This window comes from Dunckerocampus dactyliophorus, chromosome 9 (genome assembly GCF_027744805.1).
Source record: "Dunckerocampus dactyliophorus isolate RoL2022-P2 chromosome 9, RoL_Ddac_1.1, whole genome shotgun sequence".
Classification (NCBI taxonomy): domain Eukaryota; kingdom Metazoa; phylum Chordata; class Actinopteri; order Syngnathiformes; family Syngnathidae; genus Dunckerocampus; species Dunckerocampus dactyliophorus.
In genome coordinates this window covers 2,188,704-2,210,384 of record NC_072827.1, presented here as the reverse complement: position 1 = coordinate 2,210,384, position 21,681 = coordinate 2,188,704, and the positions used below count along the sequence as shown (strand labels likewise).

Here is a 21,681-nt window from a genome sequence, read left to right as displayed (position 1 = left end):
ATAGTTTCAACAGACACACATTATCTCAAATTACTTATTTTCCTGATGCAGATGCGGACACCCTGAATATAGAATACAATAGAAGACAAAGCAACAGTAACAAAATGATATCATTTCCTTTCATTGCATACAATCATTTGAGCAAAATCAAACCAAACCATAAGCTCTGTGAGGGGTGTCTCGAGTACCCGATTCACTTCAGTGAGTGAATCATAAGTGAATCAAATCACATCGAATAATTTAATCAAAGCATACAGTCAAATAAAATATCTTTAACAACAATAGACCATCAGTGACTCTGCATGAGTCTTTTCAGAGAGGACTTCCGAGGAAATGTGTCATCACAATTTGAGCAACTAAATTGTCTGTCCTGTGTGTGTTCTCATGTGTTTTATCACATCTACTTTGTGAGTGAAACGTTTCCCACAGTCTGAGTAACTAAAACATTTTTCTCCCGTGTGTGTTCTCATGTGTTTTATCATGTTTAATTTGTGATTGAAGCTTTTACCACAGTTTGAGCAGGTAAAAGGTTTTTCTCCTGTCTGTGTTGTCATATGCAATACTATGTGTACCTTTTGTGCAAAACCTTAACCACAGCCCGTGCAAGTAAAAGGTTTTTCTCCTGTGTGTGTTCTTATGTGTGGAGTCAAATTACGCTGAAAAGAAAATATTTTATGACAAATTGAGCAGTTAAAACATTTTGTACCCGTCTTCTTTTTAGAACATTCCGAGTGTGTGTTGTCAGTGTGAGTCATCATATCACCTTCACAGTCTGTATCGCTGCTCAAAGATTCTTGGTTGTCTTCATTTTCAGGAGAGTGAGACGTTATGTCGTCACTATCTGACAGTGGAGCTAAGAGGTTGCAGGACACAAACAGGAATTATTGTGGAAGATTTTTGTGCACTGTAAAAAAAACAAAAAACACACATTTTTCTGTTTAGTTTTAATGATGGGTTCTTGGTATATTCATGTTCGTTTCTGTCAGCAAAACTGGTGTCAGGAGCTAAAGTTGAGGAGTTTATAGGGCTCCCTAATTCATTTTCATTTTCATTTTCTCTCTCTCTCTCTCTCTCTCTCTCTCTATATATATATATATATACACACTGCTCAAAAAAATGAGAGGAACACTTGGAAAACACATCAGATCTAAACTGGGGTAAAAATGATGTTGAATATGTTTCCTGATAATAAGTGGGTGATGTATTAGTAACAAAATGATGCCACATCATTTGATAGAAATGAAAATGATCACCCTATAGAGGGGGGAAATCAAAGACACCCCAAAAATGAAAGTGAAAAAATGATGCAGCACACTGGTCCATTTGGCTAAAATGTCATTGTAGCAACTCAAAATGATTCTCAGTAGTTTGTGTGGCCCCCACGTGCTTGTACGCATGCCTGACAACGTGGGGGCATGCTCCTAATGAGACTACGGATGGTGTCCTGGGGGATCTCCTCCCAGATCTGGACCAGGGCATCCATGAGCTCCTGGACAGTCTGAGGAGCAACCTGGTGGTGCCGGATGGACCTAAACATAATGTCCCAGAGGTGTTCTATTGGGTTTAGGTCAGGTGAACGTGGGGGCCAGTCAATGGTATCAATTCCTTCATCCTCCAGGAACTACCTGCATACACTAGCCACATGAGGTCGGGCATTGTCGTGGACCAGGAGGAACCCAGGTCCCACTGCACCAGCGTAGGTTCTGACAATGGGTCCAAGGATTTCATCCCGATACCTAATAGCAGTCAGGGTGCCGTTATCTAACCTGTAGAGGTCTGTGCGTCCTTCCAGGGATATGCCTCCCCAGACCATCACTGACCCACCACCAAAGCGGTCATGCTGAATGATGTTGCAGGCAGCATAACGTTCTCCACGGCATCTCCAGACTCTTTCACGTCTGTCGCATGTGCTCAGGTTGAACTTGCTCTCATCAGGGAAGAGCACAGGGCACCAGTGGTGTAGTTGCCAATTCTGGTGGTCTATGGCAAATGCCAATGGAGCTCTACGGTGCTGGGCAGTGAGCACAGGGCCCACTGCAGGACGTCGGGCCCTCAGGCCACCCTCATGAAGTCTGTTCCTGATTGTTTGGGTAGAAGCATTCACACCAGTGGCCCTCTGGAGGTCATTCTGTAGGGCACGAGCAGTGCTCATCCTATTCCGCCTTGCACAAACGAGCAGGTATCGGTCCTGCTGAGGGGTTGAGGACCTTCTACAGCGGGAGCAAAACTGAGTTTGGTTGTACTTAATTGAAGTATTTTAGAATGTACTCACGTTATTTTTCATCAATCCTCATCCACAAATCCATCAAAGTCCTCAGCTTCTGTATTCGACACAAACAAAGCCGTCTTCTTTTGCGTTCGCTACTAGTCTGTTAACTTGTCAGTGTTATTCAGCTCCGAAGCAAAGAAGGAAACTTCTCCTGTTGCTTCTGCCAACTTTATTTATTGAATGCGGCCACCAGACAGCAGCTCAGAACACACACACATCTCTCAGCATCGTCTCTCCTTCCTGCTTGCCCACAAGGCAAAGGTTAAACAAGCCCCACTACATAGCTGTCCAGCCAATGCCTGTAAGAAATGACACCGTTTATTTCCTGGTGTGCACTGGTCAATACTGTAATGCCGCTTGTTGTGGGGAAGGAGAGACTCACGTCGCCGATGCCCTTTAATGGCTTTATTAACAGCGGAGAACACTGCAGGACTTTACATCCACGCCAACATAAACACACTTCCCAACTCTCTCCAAACTCACAGCTAGCACTGAGCCTAGCTCTCCTGCTCGGGACGCCCACCGTCACTTCCCGTCACTTCCTGATGAACTAAAGCTGTAATGACACTCTGCCGTATAAAAAGTAAAATATAAAAAACAAGCGTAAGACATTACTAGCACAGCTTTGTTCTGTGGGTGGTGGATATATTCTATCAGTTATTATTAAGCCTCTAGCTTCCTTTTAGTAAGTAAAAACCTTGGCTATGATTGCACTACATTGTCATGTAGACCTACAAAGTACACTTGGAAGAACAAGAGGTGAATAAATGTATTGCAACTGATGTGAAACTGATGAGGGGTAGGATTAAATAAGCTTTGCTTCTTCCTACTCCTTTTTGGACATGCAAAATTGTGAATTGTACTATGTGATGTGCTACTGTTTGACTCATATGCATGTTCAGGATTAAAACCATGAACCATGAACCATGATAATAACAAGCCTAGTAGTGCTGTACAACTTTTATCCGCAGTCCGCAGTGCCCTCTACTGGTCAACATTATTATTATCTTTTTTTTTCTCTACTGGTCAACATTCAAACTGGACGCCAACCTGTCTATAGAGGCCACCTGTCTATAGCGGCCACTTTTGCAGTCTCCCTCTAGTGGCCGCTATAAACAAGTTTGACTGTATCTATATACGTATGTCTATATCTATATTCTATAGATATATATATGTAATGCTCACACACGTGTATGCGTAAACCTCACTCCCTCTGCCTTAAGAACGCTGAACACGCGATCGACAGTCCGGGCAGTCTCCTCTCCCATTGCGAAGGTTGTGTGTGCAAGCCCCAGTGCAGGCAGTGCGAAGTTACAAAAAAGTTATAAAAAAAACTAAATTCTATTAACCAATCGTCATTTGCGCATCCCTTACTGCACAATTGTAGAAGTATAAAGTGATACTGTAAAGATAGGAACAAGTTTTCAATTCCCTGATGGTTACTCGGCTGGTCTTTTGAAAATAAAATGATACCACTGATTTCGTTTTCATTTCCATACCGAGTTCAATTCAGGATGGTCTCGCTGATACCGATCCCGTACTTCATGCAAATTCACCTCATGTGCCTGGTAAATGTTTAAAAGTAGTGTACTTCATATCATTCATCCATTTTCACTGCTGCTTGTCCACACTGGAGTTGCGGGGGTATTTCATATCAGCATAAAGAATATAAGACATTTAATTATTATTTCAATGAGTAATTTATTTATTTTAATTTATGATGTATTTATTCATTTGTTTAATAAATTAAAGTCATTTACTTACTTTACACCCTAAAGTATACTGACGTACCAGGGTGATTTACAAAATAGCTAAGCTAAGCTACAACTACAGAAAAAAACAGCAGACAAAATCATAGAAAACACGTGAAAACAGTATTTAATAAAGAAATTAATAAAAATAACAAAACCATTAAAAACTGCCAATCATTATTAAGAACTACTATAAAAATGAAAAGTTTCTTCACAATTCACAGATGGCTCCGTTTACAATCGGTCATAGTTTCAACAGACAAACGTTGTCTCAAATGACTGAAGCATCAACATTTTATTTGCAAGTCCATTTTAGAGCATGACGCGCTGATATCAGGGTTTCTCCCAAGCGGTAAACTCTGCAACTACTTTACTAAATACTAATGATTAGTATTTCACATTCACAGTTTCAAAATAGTTGATACCAGTAATTCACAATTCAAATCAATATGTCAATAAAGATTATTACACATGATTCCTCAATACTTGTGTTGACGTCCTTAAAGAGTCATGAGGAGTCATGCGGACCTTACAAAGTGAAATACTTCTTAGACAGGATTGGCGTCCCCGGGGTTAGGATCCTCCAAAGTACCAATCTGAGGTTGCGGACCTTAGAACTTGAAATACTTCTTAAACAGGGTTGGAGTCCCCAGAGTTACAGTCCTCGAAAGTACCAATTGGAGGTTGCGGAACTTGAGGTGAAATTCCTCTAAAAGTATAAGTGAAAGACGTTGTGTATGTGAATGAATGACAAAAATAGTAAAACTAACAAAAAAAAGGAGAAAAAACACCATGGGTGGGCCAAAAAATTAGAAGAAAGTAATTGGTAACTGGTAGGGTCAGTTAGGGAAAGATGTCGGAGTTCACTTACAAAAGCAATAAAGGTTAAAGTGGACAAAATAGATGAACACGCAAAAGAATGGAAAGTACAACTGGAAGATGTGTAGCTTTATTTTAAAGCCACGATTAGTGGATCTGAGTCAGATGTAAACAAAACAAAACCAAAAAGGTGGGGCAGTACTTGCGGCAGAGTTTCAACTATCTTCCCATTCTGCAGAATAAATACCCAAAAAGACAGATCAGTCATTGAGTAGTTTATTTCCTTTTTCCACCGGTGCTAACTAAAAATTTCTACTACGGTTGGGCGGAGGGCGTGGGGGATGAGAGAAAATAGCGACGTAGCGTTCATTATACACACACTTCATGCATTACGTCCAGTTGGCATTTGCTATCAAACACTATAGTTATTGTATACAAGAAACGAAAAGGATTGTACAAAAGACAACGAAGCTGAAGTCAAGGCAACATTTCAGCAATGGGCACATTTTCCAATTCGTGAAATAGTCGTTTGACAAACAAACTTGGAGAAAACACACATTTCTATAGTAGAATTCATGACCTCAAGCGCAGCAATCAAAGAACTGACTTTCACCGTAATGGGCACCCCGATATAGCGTGTATGTCCATTCATACAATGTATTACTTAACATTGTTTTCCAAGGTGTGGTGGCTTTTTATTTGACTGTGGCGCGAGACCACAATCCATTACATGAAGCAGAAACCCTGAATTTCAAATAAAATAATAAGACAATGTAACAATAACAAAATAATATCATTATTTCCTTTCATTACATACAATCGTTTGCGCAAAATCGAATCAAACCACGCGGTCTGTGACGGGTGACTGGAGTACCCAATTGACTTCAGTGAGTGAATAATATTCAAGTAAAAGTAAAAGGAATCAAATCACTACTTTCCGGAATGAATCTGGATGTAACTGAACAGGAAGTGACTTCATCAGTTACATCCATCCATTTTCCTCTGCTTATCCGGGTCCGGGTCGCGGGGGCAGCAGTCTCAGTAAGAAAGACCAGACTTCCCGGTCCCCGGCCACCTCCTCCAGCTCCACCGGGAGGATGCCAAGGATTTCCCAGGCCAGCTGCGCCGATCCGCCTATCGACCTCACGCTCCAACCTTCCCTCACTCATGAACAAGACCCCGAGATACTTAAACTTCTCTACCTGGGGCAGGACCTCATTCCCAACCGGGAGGGAGCAATCCACCCTTTTCCGACTGAGAACCATGGCCTCAGATTTGGAGGTGCTGAGTCTCATCCCAGAAGCTCCACACTCAGATGCAAACCGTCCCAGTAAACGCCGAAGGTCACAGCCCTATGAGGCCATCAGGACCAAATAGCAAATAGCAGAGACGATCCTAAGGCCACTGAACTGGACTCCCTCGACACCTTGGCTGCGCCTAGAAATTCTGTCCATGAAAATTATGAACAGAATCAGTGACAAAGGGCAGCCTTGGCAGAGGCCGACGTTCACCGGAAACAGGCTTGACTTACTGCTGGCAATGCCAACCAGGCTCCTGCTCCGGTTGTACAAGGACCGACTAGTAGCACCACCAATCCCATACTCCTGGAGCACCCACCACAGGACACCGCGAGGGACATGGTCCAATGCCTTTTCCAAGTCCACAAAGCACATGTAGACCTGTTGGGCAAACTCCCAAGTACCCTCCAGTACCCTTGAGAGGGTGACGAGCAGTCCAGTGTTGCAAAACCAGGACCAAAACCACATTGCACCTGTAGCAGAGGTTCAACTAACGGTCGTACCCTTCTCTCCAGCACCCTGGAATAGACTTTCCCAGGGAGGCTGACAAGTGTGATCCCCCTATATTCAAACACACCCTCTGGTCACCCTTTTTGAAAAGGTCTGCCAATCCAGAGGTACTGTTCCCGACTTCCACACAATGTTGAAGAGATGTGTCTGCCAACACAGTCCTTCAACATCCAGAGCCTTGAGGAATTCGGGGGCGAAACTCGTCCACTCCCAGAGCTTTGCCACTGGGGAGCATTTTGACTACCCCAGGTACCTCAGCCACGATGATGGAACTGTCCACGTTTGGGTCCTCAGACTCTGCTTCCTCTATGGAAGGTATGTCAGTGGGATTGAGAAGGGCCTCAGTTACAGCATTTAATAATTACGGCATACAGTCAAATAAAATACCTTTAACTACAGTGGACCATCAGTGAGTCCTTTCAAAGAGGACTCCCGACTAAATGTGTAACCACAATTTGAGCAACTAAAACATCTGTCCTGCGTGTGTTCTCATGTGTTTTACCACATTTGTTTTTTCAGTGAAACGTTTACCACAGTCTGAGCAACTAAAACGTTTTTCTCCCGTGTGTGTTCTCATGTGTTTTACCACATTTGTTTTTTGAGTGAAGCTTTTACCACAGTATGAGCAGGTAAAAGGTTTTTCTCCTGTGTGTGTTCTCATATGCAATTCCAAACTAAACTTGTGTGCTAAACTTTTACCACAGTCTGAGCAGGTAAAAGGTTTTTCTCCTGAATGCGTTCTCATGTGTAATAACATACTTGACTTTTTAGTGAAGCTTTTACCACAGTCTGAGCAGGTAAAAGGTTTTTCTCCTGTGTGTGTTCTCATGTGTTCTACCATATTAGACTTCTTAGTGAAGCTTTTACCACAGTCTGAGCAACTAAAACGTTGTTCGCCCGTGTGTGTTCTCATGTGTTCTACCATACTGAACTTGTGATTGAAGCTTTTACCGCAGACTGAGCAACTAAAAGGTTTTTCTTGTGTGTGTGTTCTCATGTGAGATAACATACTTACCTTTTGAGTGAAGCGTTTACCACAGTCTGAGCAACTATAAGGTTTTTCTCCTGTGTGTATTCTCATATGCGATACCAAATGTGCTGTTCGTGCAAAACTTTTACCACAGTCTGAGCAAGTAAACGGTTTTTCTCCTGTGTGTGTTCTCATGTGTCGAGTCAAATAACCCTTACAAAAAAAACTTTTATCACAAACTGAGCAGTTAAAACATTTATCTGCCTTCTTTTTAGAGCATTCAGAGTGTTTGTTGTCAGTTTGAGTCGTCATATCACCTTCACAGTCTGTATCGCTGCTCACAGATTCTTGGTTGTAGTCCCTGTCTTCATCTTCAGGAGAGTGAGACGTTGTGTTGTCACTATCTGACAGTGGAGCTAAGAGGTTGTCTGCTTGTGATGTTGGATGATGATGAAGCTGAGAGGACTCGGGTGGTTTGTCTTCATGGTCTTGGGTCTTCACAGAGACACCAGTCAGTGGCAACCTGGAGAGATCAGTCTTCTCTGGCCCTAGAAGACACTCTCCCTGCTGACGCATTGAAAGATTGTCCTCTTCTACCTGTACTTTAACAAAGTGGGGCTCTGGCTCCTCCTCTTCCTCTTTAATGTAAGGGGACTGTGGCTCCTCCTCTTCCTCTTTAATAGGCTGTTGCCCCCACTGTGGCTGAGGGGGGCATTCTTCTTGACGATCAATCAGCTGCTTGGTGTCTGCAGGACACAAACAGGAATTATTGTGGAAGCTTAAAGCGTCACTGAGAAGATTTTTCAACTTTGCTTTAATATGGTCGATATTGTTTGTAATTAGTCAATGTTAAATTCCTAAAAATGTCTTTACAGTACGTGGTGGCAGAAATGTTCCCTGACCGCCGCAGAAAAGGGCCGTTTCCGGAAGTGACGCTGGCGAAGGCGCAGCGCTCATCTTAGGAGTAAACAAACATGAGATAGAAGATGAGATAGAAGATGTTTACAGTGATTATGGCAAAGGTTAAAGCGATGTGTCAATTTGAGGAAGAAGAAGCTTCTGGAGATGAAACAGAACTTACAGACCATGAAATTAAGCCGTATTTCTTCAAACCACCGACAATGGGACTACATGTCTGATGCAGAGGTGTCCGATGACAAAGACGTGGAGATGAAGATTGGTCGGCTTCAAACATAAAATGTTAAGTGTAAACTACCTTGGAGTTGCTCCTCCTTCAATTATTGTTTTAAATCAGCTTCTTAATGACTGTAAACGGCTCTTTGGAGCCTTTTTTATTGTGTCGTTTGTCAACATATCGCTGTGAAAGTATGTTTTATAACATTCAATAGTTACATTTGTAAAAATTTATATCTTTTTTATTTATAAAATAAAGAAGCCGATTGTATAAAAGTGTCATTTTCAAATGTGTAAAAGAGCACATCATGGCCCCAAGAAGGCAGTAAGGCAGAGGTCCCCAACCATCGGGCCATGGGAAACATTCAACTGCGATGATAGATTAGATTAGATTAGATTAGATTAGATTAGATTAGATTAGATAAAATAGAGAGATAGATAGATAGATAGATAGATAGATAGATAGATAGATAGATAGATAGATAGATAGATAGATAGATAGATAGATAGATAGATAGATAGATAGATAGATAGATAGATAGATAGATAGATAATTTTTTTTTGTAAAGGGATGCAGATTTTGGAAATGTGGGCTATTGTTTTAATAAAAAATAATATATAGTTATAGAAAGCCAATAATTTTTGCATGTTTAATGCGAGCTGCAGCTTGTTCCACTTTGTTCCACGGTCCATGAACGCACCATTTAACTCAGCAATTCTTCTCCCTAATTTTAACATGTAATGAGTAAAAATTGTTGGGTTTGCATATTTCCTGATCAGAAGAGGGCAGAAACCTGAGACGAGGGTAGAAGGTTTGTGAACTCAGAGGCATAAGGGTGCATTGAACCGTTTCGGTTCTGCATGTTCGGTTCGGTCCACTTGCGTACCGTTTCGGTTATATTTTATGCTATTTTTCTCATTAAATTTAATACTAGAATGATCTAATCGCCTCACGCGGAACTAAAGTCCTGGGAAAGTTTCCGCACAGACGCCTCCGAGTGTCGGACACTACTGACTAAGGGGGAGGAACGCTAGTAGCTCGCATGCGTGACAAATGGCATCACTTTGGCTTCGGCTTCCCTGTTAAAATTACAGATGGACAAAGGCAAGTGTTGTGTGTTCAACGGATATTCTGCAGAAAACACCTCTAACATGTTAGCGCACTTAAAGCGACATCATTGGCAGTGAACGTTACATCTACAAGAAAGAAAACCAGCTTGTTGCCAACACCGATAACTTCAGCATATAAACAACCTCGATGTAACGGATGCCAGCCTGTGAGGCTGTGCAAGTGTACGTTGGTAAACCTCACTCCCTCTGCCTTAAGAGCTGCGCTGAACACGCGGTCGACAGTCCGGGCTTTTGGCCGTGTGGTCAGCGCTCTCGTCTCCCATTGCGAAGGTCCTGTGTTCGAGCCCCAATGCGGGGTAGTGTGAAGCAGGGCGGGTTACATCTAGCAAGCAAAATCTGACCGGGCCAAAGCAGTAAACACATAGTATTGGAGTTTTTATAGCCTAGAGATTACATCCGTATTCAGTTGTTGAGAGCGCTGGCTTTAAGTACAGTCATGGAAAACATGATTAGACTACCCTTGTTTCTTCAGTTTCTTGTGCATTTTAATGCCTAAAGGTACCTTTGTTTGGACAAATATAACAATGTCAACAAAAATAGCTGTCTGAAAGTCTATTTGTGTAACATTGATGTCTGTTCTAAGTAGAAAATTTGTAGCCTTTTTCTGTGATGTCCAAGTGTCCATGAATGCAGCAGCAACTTGTTCCTGGGAGGTACGTGATGCACTTGAATCCTTCTTTTGCTAGTTTTGCTAGTATGAGCTTGCTTCCTATGTGGAGTATGACGTGCCCATCCTTGGTGTGCGTTGTAGGACTCAACAAGGTGAGTTTGATGATTATTTTGTCCATTATTAGTGTTTGCTGTTGCATGATTTACGCCAGGGGTGGCCATTACGTCGATCACAAGCTACCGGTAGATTGCCATGGTAGTTTGGGTCGATGGCGTAAACGTCACTTTGTAGTTGTCATATGACATCAGTCAGCTGACATGAAGCTCCCCTCCTGATTCGCACTCGCCCCCCCGCAGCGTTTCAAGCTACACACGAAGATGCAACTTTCATCTTTATGATTGTGATGATGGATGAACTAACTCAGTGGTAAGATGTCTTTATCTATACTAAAGTCATCTGTTCACTTGTAGCGGCTCTAGCTAGCTACGTAGAAAAAAGTGTATTGTTTACTGGCTTTGCTTGGCGTCATGAACTCTACTACAGAAATCAGTGTTTTCTACACGTTGGCTTCTTAAACTATTATTTCATGATGGCATTAAAAATGTGCCATTGGTGAAACCTTTTCAATATGTTGCCTTGACTTGGGCTGCATTGTCTTTTGCATCATCATTTTCCATTCTTGTACATGGCTAATGTTTGCTAGCAAATGCTAACTGGATGTAATACATGAACTGTGTGCCCTAATGAACGTTACGTAGCTAATGTGACTGACATATTACCAGTACTCACTCACTAGTAAACAACTATGTGAGTGTGTAATTACCTTTATTTCCATATTCAAGTGAATTATGATAGCAACTACTTTGATGACCTGTCAACTTTGAAAATGAATGTGAAATACTAATCATGAATATTTACAATAGAATATCAGAGTTTACTGGTTACATTTTGTATACCGTAAATCACGGTGTATAAACCGCACCTTTTTTCCACCAGTAAGGAGCAAAAAATCGGGGTGCGGTTTATACATGATGACAGGTCTGTGACCAGACTCGGACTGAAAAATAATATCAGACGCTTCTACAACGCTTCAGTGGAAGATCACTCGTACTACAAGCCCGGTCACACCGCCTGAACTTTGCTGTAGCGTTCCTGGAGCGGTGAAAAAAATTCATCGCCGCTCGTAAAGGCCCTGTCACACCTTGACAATTTAGCCAGCTTACGCCAACGTATGAAAAATTTGGCCAATACGCTGGCGTACGTCCAATAAGTTATGGGTAAGTTTTATATAATTTAACAGCACAAGGAAGCACGCCGGCATACGTCGTAGTACGTCCAAAAATTTTGTGCCTGCATAAAACTTTTTGACGTATGTCAACGTATGATTCATACGCCCCGCATCCACGAGCAATAAGTTATGCAATCGTTGACGCCCGTTCACACACGTTATTTGTAAGTTAGGTACAAGTCAAAATACGTCAACATACTTTGAGACAGAACTGTCTTCTTGGCGAGGGGAGATGGACATTTGCAGGTAAGTTTGCAGCTTGACCAGTAGAGGGCACTGTGACACCGGGAATGGAACTAACGTTTATTATTTATTTTTTTGCGCTTTGTCCGAGAGAAACAATGCACGTTTTAATCAAGCATTATTGATCACGTCAACATAGATACAGTCAAACCTGTCTTAGCGGCCACCTGTATAGAACGGCCACCTTCCTATAGCAGCCACTGAAAAATCCCCCACAGCAAATTTACATGTTATAGACCCTGTGTATAGCAGTCACCTGTCCAACGCGGCCGGCGGCCACCCATTTTGTCTCCCTTGGTCAATATCTGCCTGCATATAGCGGCCAAATTACCGACTCAAGTAGAAGCTTCATGCACGAAAAAGTTTAGTTTTTCAATCAATGAAGGCGTCGTGTGCAGACTTTAATTACTGAGTCCGAGCTCAGTCACAATCATTCACAAGATCCACACAAACTGTCAGTTGTTCCACATAAAAAAGCCGTCTTCTTTTGAGCTTGCTATTTCCTGGTCAAACATGTAACTTTAAGAGCATTTGCACCAAAACATTACCGCAAAGTAGGCTGGGAACAGGACGTGCTCCCAGCGACGCTACAATAAAAAAAAACATACGCTAGCATGCATGCGGCAGCGGGAGCAAAACTGAGTTGGGTTGTACTTAATTGAAGTATTTTAGAATGTACTCGCGTTATTTTTCATCAATCCTCATCCACAAATCCATCAAAGTCCTCATCTTCTGTATTCGACACAAACAAAGCCGTCTTCTTTTCCGTTGGCTACTAGTCTGTTAACTTGTCAGTGTTATTCAGCTCCGAAGCAAAGAAGGAAACTTCTCCTGTTGCTTCTGCCAACTTTATTTCTTGAACGCGGCCACCAGACAGCAGCTCAGAACACACACACATCTCTCAGCATCGTCTCTCCTTCCTGCTTGCCCACAAGGCAAAGGTTAAACAAGCCCCACTACATAGCTGTCCAGCCAATGCCTGTAACAAGTGACACCGTTTATTTCCTGGTGTGAGACAATGTGCACAATGTGAAACTGATGAGGGGTAGGATTAAATAATCTTTGCTTCTTCCTACTCCTTTTTGGACATGCAAAATTGTGAATTGTACTATGTGATGTGCTACTGTTTGACTCATATGCATGTTCAGGATGAATTAAAACCATGAACCATGATAATAACAAGCCTAGTAGTGCTGTACAACTTTTATCCGCAGTCCGCAGTGCCCTCTAATGGTCAACATTATTATTATCATTTTTTTCCCTTTTTTTCTTTGTTTTTCCTCTACTTGTCAACATTCAAGCTGGGCACCAACCTGTCTATAGAGGCCACCTGTCCATAGCGGCCACTTTTGCAGACTCCCACTAGTGGCTGCTATAGACAAGTTTGACTGTATATGTTTTATAGAAAGAGGTAGATCATTTTGACTTGTACTTGCATGCTGAGAAAGTGCATGCACTCCTGGTATACATGTATAACCTATATAAATAGATACTCATATTTAAGAAAAAAAATTAATATAGTAAATATATATACTTTCTATATTTATAGTAGTGGGTAGATCTTTGGGACTTGGCCATTTTAAAAGTAGCTCGCAGGCTAAAAAAAAATGTGAGCACCCCTGATTTACGCTGTGTAAGAAGCTAAATGAAAGCTAGTTCGTTATATGTGTTGTGATTAATAGTACACTTCGGAGCCATGTGCTTGTAATTGTTTGCTAGCTGGCTCACTGACTAGCATGTTTGCTATCACTTGTGTATCTCTTAGCATGATTGAGTATGTGTACTGTGCATGCCTTCATTTGTGTCATGTGAGTGCTGTTGGGCTGCTTTACTTGGCATTGTTTGTAACTGCATGTATTCCTATTGTTTAGACCACACACATACAGACCCTTTCCAAAAAATTAGAATGCCATGGAAAAGTTGTTTAATTTCCATAATTCCATTCAAAAAGTTAAACTTTCATAGATTATAGATTCAGGGCCCACAATTTAAACGATTTCAAGTGTTTATTTGTTTATTTTTACATAATTTGGGCTTCCAGCTCATAAATCCCACGAAAACAGGAATTCAAAAAATTAGAATACTGTGAAGAAATCACCATTTACTTCTCAGTTTTTGCAGGAAAAAAAAGAAAGAAATTAGGATCACATCAAATCAATCAAAATATGGTACTTTCAAAACATCTTTCCACGGTGTCCCTTGAACTCTTAAAGAACCACTACCCCTTTCCTACATAGCTCATAAGAGTGACATGTGCTGGCAGTACAATGCTATAGCTATTCATGTCAAAACTTAAGCGATTTTGGTTATCATCAAGAAATCAAGTTGCTAGATAGCAGCTCTTAAATTAAACTCTTATGAGCTATATTTGCTATCATCATTATATTTGTCCAAACAAATGTACCTTTAGCTGTACCAGGCATTAAAATGGATCAATAAACTGAAGAAACAAGGCTGCTCTAATCATTTTCTCCATGACTGTATATGATTACATACCTTATCATTCTACTACAGTACGTATTATAATTAAATCACAAATGAAATACAGGAAGTAAATAAATGTAGCGCAATACATGGGGAACGAATGGGGGGTAGGATTAAATAAGCTTTGCTTTTTCCTACTGCTTTTGGACATTGGAACTTTTGGAACTGTGAATTATAATACGTGATGTATTCCAATGTAACTTGCATGCATGTTCAAATAAAATTAAACCATTACCATTACCAACATGAAACATACCTTCAACGTGCAGCACAACTTGAGTCTTGCAAACATCTTCCAGTTGTTGTCGTAGTCGCTCGTTCTCCTCTCTTGTTGGAGAAAGTTCCTCCTCGTGCAATGTTATCTGTAGTCTCTCGTTATCTGCAGCTTTCACCTCCGTGTGTCCGAGATGTAATGAGGGTGCCCAGTCTGGATGGCTTTCATCCATTTCATTAGCAGGTCTCCCTGAAAAACACACACTCCCCTTATTACTTTTAAAACTGTGTACATTGATCACGGTTCTTTCGTTCATTCTTGAGCTTACAAATCACTCAAAGTCAGCAGACAACGTGTTTTATTCCCAAAACACGGTACTTTGTTCGGTGCCCTCAGCTAGCTTGGCTAACGCTAGCGGCCTACTAAATGCTAGGTGTGAAAGAGCAAAACACATGCTTTGATTCAAACTTACCAGTGTGAAAATGCCGTGAACACACCAACATGTGTCGGGTGATGGCGTTGAAAGTGATGTTTGGTCGTCTCACGGCTGCTATCCAGGCCATTCGGCGTCTCTTTGTTAGCTCACAGATCACAGCTCCTTGGCTTTGCTTCCACGTCGGAAATGAGAAAAATCTCCCCCCATCCTTTTTATTCCCGAAGCGATCGCGTGAACGATTGTGGCAGTTGATAACACAACACGTTTGCACCATGTTTTCCACTTGTTACAACAAAACACAAGGGCAGCGTCGACAAACCTTTCAGTATCCAACCAAGCCCACAATGCGGCGTGGTTCTTCTTTGTTTTATGGTCTGTGGCACTCAACGAAAAGGTACATTACCGCCACCTACTGCATTGGAGTGTGAACCAGGGCTCCCTAATACACTCACACGTTCATACCTTCATTTTCTGTATACATACATATACTGTATGAGTAAAAGAGCAGTAATTTCACAACAACGTCAAAATATTCTGAGAATAAAGTTATAAAAATAAGAGATAAAAGTGGTATTATTAGGAGAAAAAGGTACTAATTTTACAATAATAAAATAATATTATTACAAAGAAAATATCTTTTAGAAGCATGAAGTTGAAATATCAAAAAACAAAAAGACAGAATTTTTTCAAAAGTCGCAGCATAGAAAAAAAAGATAAATGTTCAATTAGATTGGGGGTAAAAACTTTATAAAACAAGAATAAAGTCAAAATATTTTGGGATAAAGTCATATTGTGACAAAAAAAGATTCATGATTTACATTTGTAAAAATGAGCAAAAAAAAGTGTAATGCAAATGCGTCCAAAGTGTGGCTCGGGGGCCATTTATGGACCACATTTTTTTTATTTATTGGCCCTGGGCACATTCTAAAAATATGGTTTAAAAAAAGAATCTGAATAATCAGAAGAAATGGGACAAAAGAGCAGTAATTTGAAAAGAATAAAGATGAAATATCAACAGAGTAAAGTAATAACATTAAGAGGGAAAAAAGCATCAAGTTGAAATATTAGACAAAAATATGTATTTAATTTTTTTTAAATGAGAAGGAAAAAGACAAAGTTGCAATTTTTGGGAAATGAGGTTGGGTAAAGGTTATATACTGTTACAGTAATGATAAACTTACTTTACATTACACACATGCAATCTTTTACACATCTTACAAATCCAAACATTTCATATACTTTATGATGAATAAACAGGGTACACCCTGGACTGGTGGCCAGCCAATGGCAGGGCACATATAGACAAACAACCATTCACACTCACATTCATACCTATGGACAATTTAGGGTCCCAATGAAGCTAACATGCATGTTTTTGGAATGTGGGAGGAAACCGGAGTACCCGGAGAAAACCCCCACACACACACGGGGAGAACATGCAAACTCCACACAGAAATGCCCAAGGGAGAATCAAACCCAGGTCTTCCCGATCTCCAGGCTGTTACTGTGTTGGCCAACATGCTAACCACCGTGCGGCCCAAGTTCAAGACCATCGCTCAAAAATAACAAAAAACTCTCCAAACCAGAACAACAAATGTTGTCAGTAGGACTCAGTAATGAGGAGCTCCACCGTTCTTGTTCATCACGTCAAAAATGGCTTTGGGCATTCTTGATGCCAGTGTTTCCAGGAGGCTAGTGGGAACATTGCTCCAAGTGCTGAAGATGGCTTCACCAGGGGCATCAACTGTCTGGAACTGATGGCCATTTTTATAAACTTCCCTTGCCATCCATCCCCAAATGTTCTCTATGGGATTTAACATGCAGGATGGTCCAAAAGAGTGATGCTATTCTCCCTGAAGAAGTCCTTGGTCAAGCCAGCATTGTGACCTGCAGCGTTGTCCTGTTGAAGAACCCAGCTGGTACCACACAGACGAGGGCCCTCGGTCATGAGGGATGCCCGTCCCAACATCTGCACGTAAGTTTTCCGCCGTTTGACGACCCTGCACCACCTGAAGCTCCGGTGTTCCACTGAATGAAAAAGCACCCCAGACCATGATGGACCCCCCTCCACTGTGCAGGTAGAAAACATCTCAGGTGGGATCTCCTTGTCATGCCAGTAACGCTGGAAGCCATCTGGACCGTCAAGGTTCCATTTTATCTCATCAGAGAATAAAACTTTGTTCCACCTTTCAATGTCCCGTGTTTGATGCTCCCTGGCAAAGTCTAAAAAGGAGATGAGGTCTTTGAATTTGTCTTTTGTTTTTTAAAGCCTTTTCCCACAGATGGCGTCTGATGGTTATTGCGCTGCAGTCGGCACCAGTGAGGACCTTCATGTGGGTGGAAGACCGCCCTGTGTCTTGATGGACAGCCAATCGGATCCTCCGGCTCAGTGCAGGTGTGATGTTTTTGGGTCTACCACTTGATTTTTTTGTTCCATGATGCTCAGGATCTTTACAAAAACTTAGAATGACTGATTTCCTGCTCCCAACCTCAGCAGCCATGGCACGCTGCGAGAGGCCTTGCTTATGCAGCTCCACAATCCCACCACGTTGGAAAAGAGAAAGCTTCTTAGCTTCAGCATCAGGAGGGCCTGACAGTGGGGACATTTGGAGCACATTTGGCCTTTTATAGTCTGTGGTCTTAAACTTTTGATCAGCTGATAAACAGCCTATTTCAGTTTATTTGTTGTTTTCAATAAATGACTTTTTCAAAGTGCTTGTTGTCTCACCCCCCCTTCTTGTTTTTGCATATTGTAGCTCTACTTAAAACCTCATTAAGATCCAAATGAGCAAAATGCAAATTCTAGCCATTTTTACACTGGTCCTGAGATTTCCATCAGGAGTTTATATGTTGATATAATTATTTCTTTTCATTACATACAATCGTTACAGCAAAATCAAATCAAACCACGCGGTCTGTAACTTGAGTACCCAATTCACTTCAATGAGTGAATCATAATCAAGTCAGTAAAAGGAATCAAATCAGTACTTTCCGGATCGAACCTGGACATAACTGAACGGGAAGTGACTTCATCAGTTACCGCCTTTAGCAATTAGGGCATACAGTCAAATAAAATACCTTTAACTACAGTAGACCATCAGTGGCTCTACATGAGTCTTTTCAGAGAGGACTTTCGACTAAATGTATCACCACAATTTGTGCAACTAAATCGTCTGTCCTGTGTGTGTTCTCATGTGTTTTAACACATCTACTTTGTGTTTGAAACGTTTACCACAGTCTGAGCAACTAAAAGGTTTTTCTCCCGTGTGTGTTCTCATGTGTTTTACTACATGTGATTTCTGTGTGAAGCTTTTACCGCAGTCTGAGCAGGTAAAAGGTTTTTCTCCTGAATGCGTTCTCATGTGTGATACGATACTTGACTTTTTAGTGAAGCTTTTACCGCAGTCTGAGCAGGCAAAGGGTTTTTCTCCTGTGTGCGTTCTCATGTGTTCTACTACATTCGACTTCTTAGTGAAGCTTTTACCACAGTCTGAGCAACTAAAACATTGTTCGCCTGTGTGTGTTCTCATGTGTTCACCCATACTTAACTTGTGATTGAAGCTTTTACCACAGACTGAGCAACTAAAAGGTTTTTCTACTGTGTGTGTTCTCATGTGTGATAACATACTTACCTTTTGAGTGAAGCTTTTACCACAGTCTGAGCAACTATAAGGTTTTTCTCCTGTATGTGTTCTCATGTGTGTTACCATATTTACTTTCAGAGTGAAGCTTTTACCGCAGTCTGAGCAGGTAAAAGGTTTTTCTCCTGTGTGTGTTCTCATGTGTTTTCTCACATCTTCTTTATGACTGAAGCTTTTACCACAGTCTGAGCAAATAAAATGTTTTTCTCCCGTATGTGTTCTCATGTGTTTTAACATACTTACTTTCAGAGTGAAGCTTTTACCACAGTCTGAGCAGGTAAAAGGTTTTTCTCCTGTGTGTGTTCTCATGTGTGATACCAGTTGTACCTTTTGAGTAAAGCTTTTACCACAGTCTGAGCAACTAAAAGGTTTTTCTCCTGTGTGTGTTCTCATGTGTCGAGTCAAATAACTCTTATAAGAAAATCTTTTATCACAAACTGAGCAGTTAAAACGTTTTGTACCCGTCTTCTTCTTAGAACATTCAGAGTGTTTGCTGTCAGTGTGAGTCGTCATATCACCTTCACAGTCGCTGCTCAAAGATTCCTGGTTGTAGTCCCTGTCTTCATCTTCAGGAGAGTGTGACGTTGTGTCGTCACTATCTGACAGTGGAGCTAAGAGGTTGTCTGCTTGTGATCTTGGATGATGATGAAGCTGTGAGGACTCAGGTGGTTTGTCTTCATGGTCTTGGGTCTTCACAGAGACACCAGTCAGTGGCAATCTGGCGAGATTAGCCTCATCTGGCCCTAGAAGATGCTCTCCCACCTGAGCGATCGAGAGATTGTCCTCTTGCTTTTTAACAAAGGTTGGCTGTGGCTCCTCCTCTTCCTCTTTCATAGGATGTTGCCCCCACTGTGGCTGAGGTGGACATTCTTCTTGACGATCAATCAGTTGCTGGGTGTCTGCAGGACACAAACAGGAATTATTGTGGAATCTTAAAGCGTCACTGACGCACTGCTTGTTCCTACTGCTTTTGGACATGTGAATTATAATACGTGATGTATTCCAATGTAACTTGTATGCGGTAAACCATTACCATTACCAACATGAAACATACCTTCAACGTGCAGCACAACTTGAGTCTTGCAAACATCTTCCAGTTGTTGTCGTAGTCGCTCGTTCTCCTGTCTTGTTGGAGAAAGTTCCTCCTCGTGCAATGTTATCTGTAGTCTCTCGTTATCTGCAGCTTTCACCTCCGTGTGTCCGAGATGTAATGAGGGTGCCCAGTCTGGATGGCTTTCATCCATTTCATTAGCAGGTCTCCCTGAAAAACACACACTCCCCTTATTACTTTTAAAACTGTGTACATTGATCACGGTTCTTTCGTTCATTCTTGAGCTTACAAATCACTCAAAGTCAACAGACAACGTGTTTTATTCCCAAAACACGGTACTTTGTTCGGTGCCCTCAGCTAGCTTGGCTAACGCTAGCGGCCTACTAAATGCTAGGTGTGAAAGAGCAAAACACATGCTTTGATTCAAACTTACCAGTGTGAAAATGCCGTGAACACACCAACATGTGTCGGGTGATGGCGTTGAAAGTGATGTTTGGTCGTCTCACGGCTGCTATCCAGGCCATTCGGCGTCTCTTTGTTAGCTCACAGATCACAGCTCCTTGGCTTTGCTTCCACGTCGGAAATGAGAAAAATCTCCCCCCATCCTTTTTATTCCCGAAGCGATCGCGTGAACGATTGTGGCAGTTGATAACACAACACGTTTGCACCATGTTTTCCACTTGTTACAACAAAAACACAAGGGTGGCGTCAAAGGCATCAACAAACCTTCAGTTTCCCTCCAAGCCTTGGCTTGTGGCTTGTGGCACTCAACAAAAAAGCGCATTACCGCCACCTACTGCATTGGAGTGTGAACAAGGGCTCCCTAATACCCTCACCCTCATATACATACTGTATATACATATATACTGTATATATATACTGCTCAAAAAAATTAGAGGAACACTTGGAAAACTACTACAGATGCACTATGGAAAGTGTCCTTACCGCCTCCATCACTGTTTGGTACGGTAACTGTACAACACGTGATAGGAAGGCACTCCAGCGGGTGATCAAGACCTCACAGAACATTGTTGGGGCAGCCCTCCCCTCACTGCAAGACATTTATAAAACTAGAGTCCTACGAAGAACACACAACCTCATCAAGGACAGCACACATCCACAACACTCATTATTCACACTCTTACCGTCAGTCCAGGACCACAAGGCTGGCAAACAGCTTTTACCCACAGGCCATCAGGCTTCTCAACAAAGCACTCACACACGCCGCACGCAACACACGCACACACTCATAGCACTTTATTTATTTATTTATTTATTTGTATATTTATTTGTATTAATGTCTCTTCTGTTGTTGTTGCTTAATTTATTGGTATTTATGTTTCTTATGTTCTTATTCTTTCTTGTGTTTTCTTTCTTTTCTTGGGAGAATGAACAGAATAAGAATTTCATTGCCTAGTAGAACTGCTGTTTTACTGTGCACATGACAATAAAACTCTCTTGAATCTCTTGAAACACATCAGATCTAAACTGGGGGGAAAATGATGTTGAATATGTTTCCTGATAATAAGTGGGTGATGTATTAGTAACAAAATGATGCCACATCATTTGATAGAAATGAAAATGATCACCCTATAGAGGGGGGAAATCAAAGACACCCCAAAAATGAAAGTGAAAAAATGATGCAGCACACTGGTCCATTTTGCTAAAATGTTATTGTAGCAACTCAAAATGATTCTCAGTAGTTTGTGTGGCCCCACGTAGGAGTTAACCTCAAAACTTTCAAAGCGTTATTCTAACACTTTTGAAAGTGTAGCCATTTTTACACCATTGTAGAGTCAATATAAACTATTTATAAAGTTTAAATTTAACAC

At 41.4% G+C, this 21,681-nt stretch overlaps 2 protein-coding genes across 4 annotated transcripts; both read right to left on the bottom strand.

Annotated features, from left to right (window-relative positions):
- Window positions 1-5: 5 nt before the first annotated feature.
- LOC129187212 (zinc finger protein 436-like) lies at window positions 6-20,599 on the bottom strand. 3 transcript variants are annotated; one of them, XM_054786120.1, is made up of 6 exons: window positions 20,283-20,599; window positions 19,853-20,059; window positions 19,317-19,697; window positions 14,764-14,970; window positions 7,935-8,363; window positions 6-904 (listed from the first exon to the last, which is right to left on the bottom strand). In XM_054786120.1, the coding sequence occupies exons 1-6, from the start codon at window positions 20,518-20,520 to the stop codon at window positions 882-884; spliced, it is 1,485 nt and encodes a 494-aa protein (XP_054642095.1). In that variant the 5' UTR covers window positions 20,521-20,599; the 3' UTR covers window positions 6-881. The 3 variants fall into 3 exon arrangements, with proteins under 3 accessions (XP_054642095.1, XP_054642093.1, XP_054642092.1); XM_054786117.1 differs by lacking the exon at window positions 6-904 and having other exon boundaries at window positions 987-8,363; XM_054786118.1 differs by lacking the exons at window positions 6-904; window positions 19,317-19,697; window positions 19,853-20,059; window positions 20,283-20,599 and adding an exon at window positions 15,194-15,601 and having other exon boundaries at window positions 986-8,363.
- On the bottom strand, window positions 15,942-19,309 carry LOC129187218 (oocyte zinc finger protein XlCOF6-like). The gene is given in 2 exon segments (XM_054786132.1): window positions 15,942-18,333; window positions 18,335-19,309. Coding segments are annotated over 2 exon segments (927 nt in total). The 5' UTR covers window positions 19,192-19,309; the 3' UTR covers window positions 15,942-18,263.
- Window positions 20,600-21,681: the final 1,082 nt, after the last annotated feature.

Bases quoted from the DNA above. Each gene is read 5' to 3' on its own strand.
- LOC129187212 (XM_054786117.1), bottom strand. From the start codon at position 20,520: ATGGTGCAAACGTGTTGTGTTATCAACTGCCACAATCGTTCACGCGAT. The intron at 20,060-20,282 runs GTAAGTTTGAAT...TGTGTTTTTCAG, and splicing joins TTCACGGCATTTTCACACTG to GGAGACCTGCTAATGAAATG. The intron at 8,364-14,763 runs GTATGTTTCATG...TGTGTCCTGCAG, and splicing joins AGTTGTGCTGCACGTTGAAG to ACACCAAGCAGCTGATTGAT.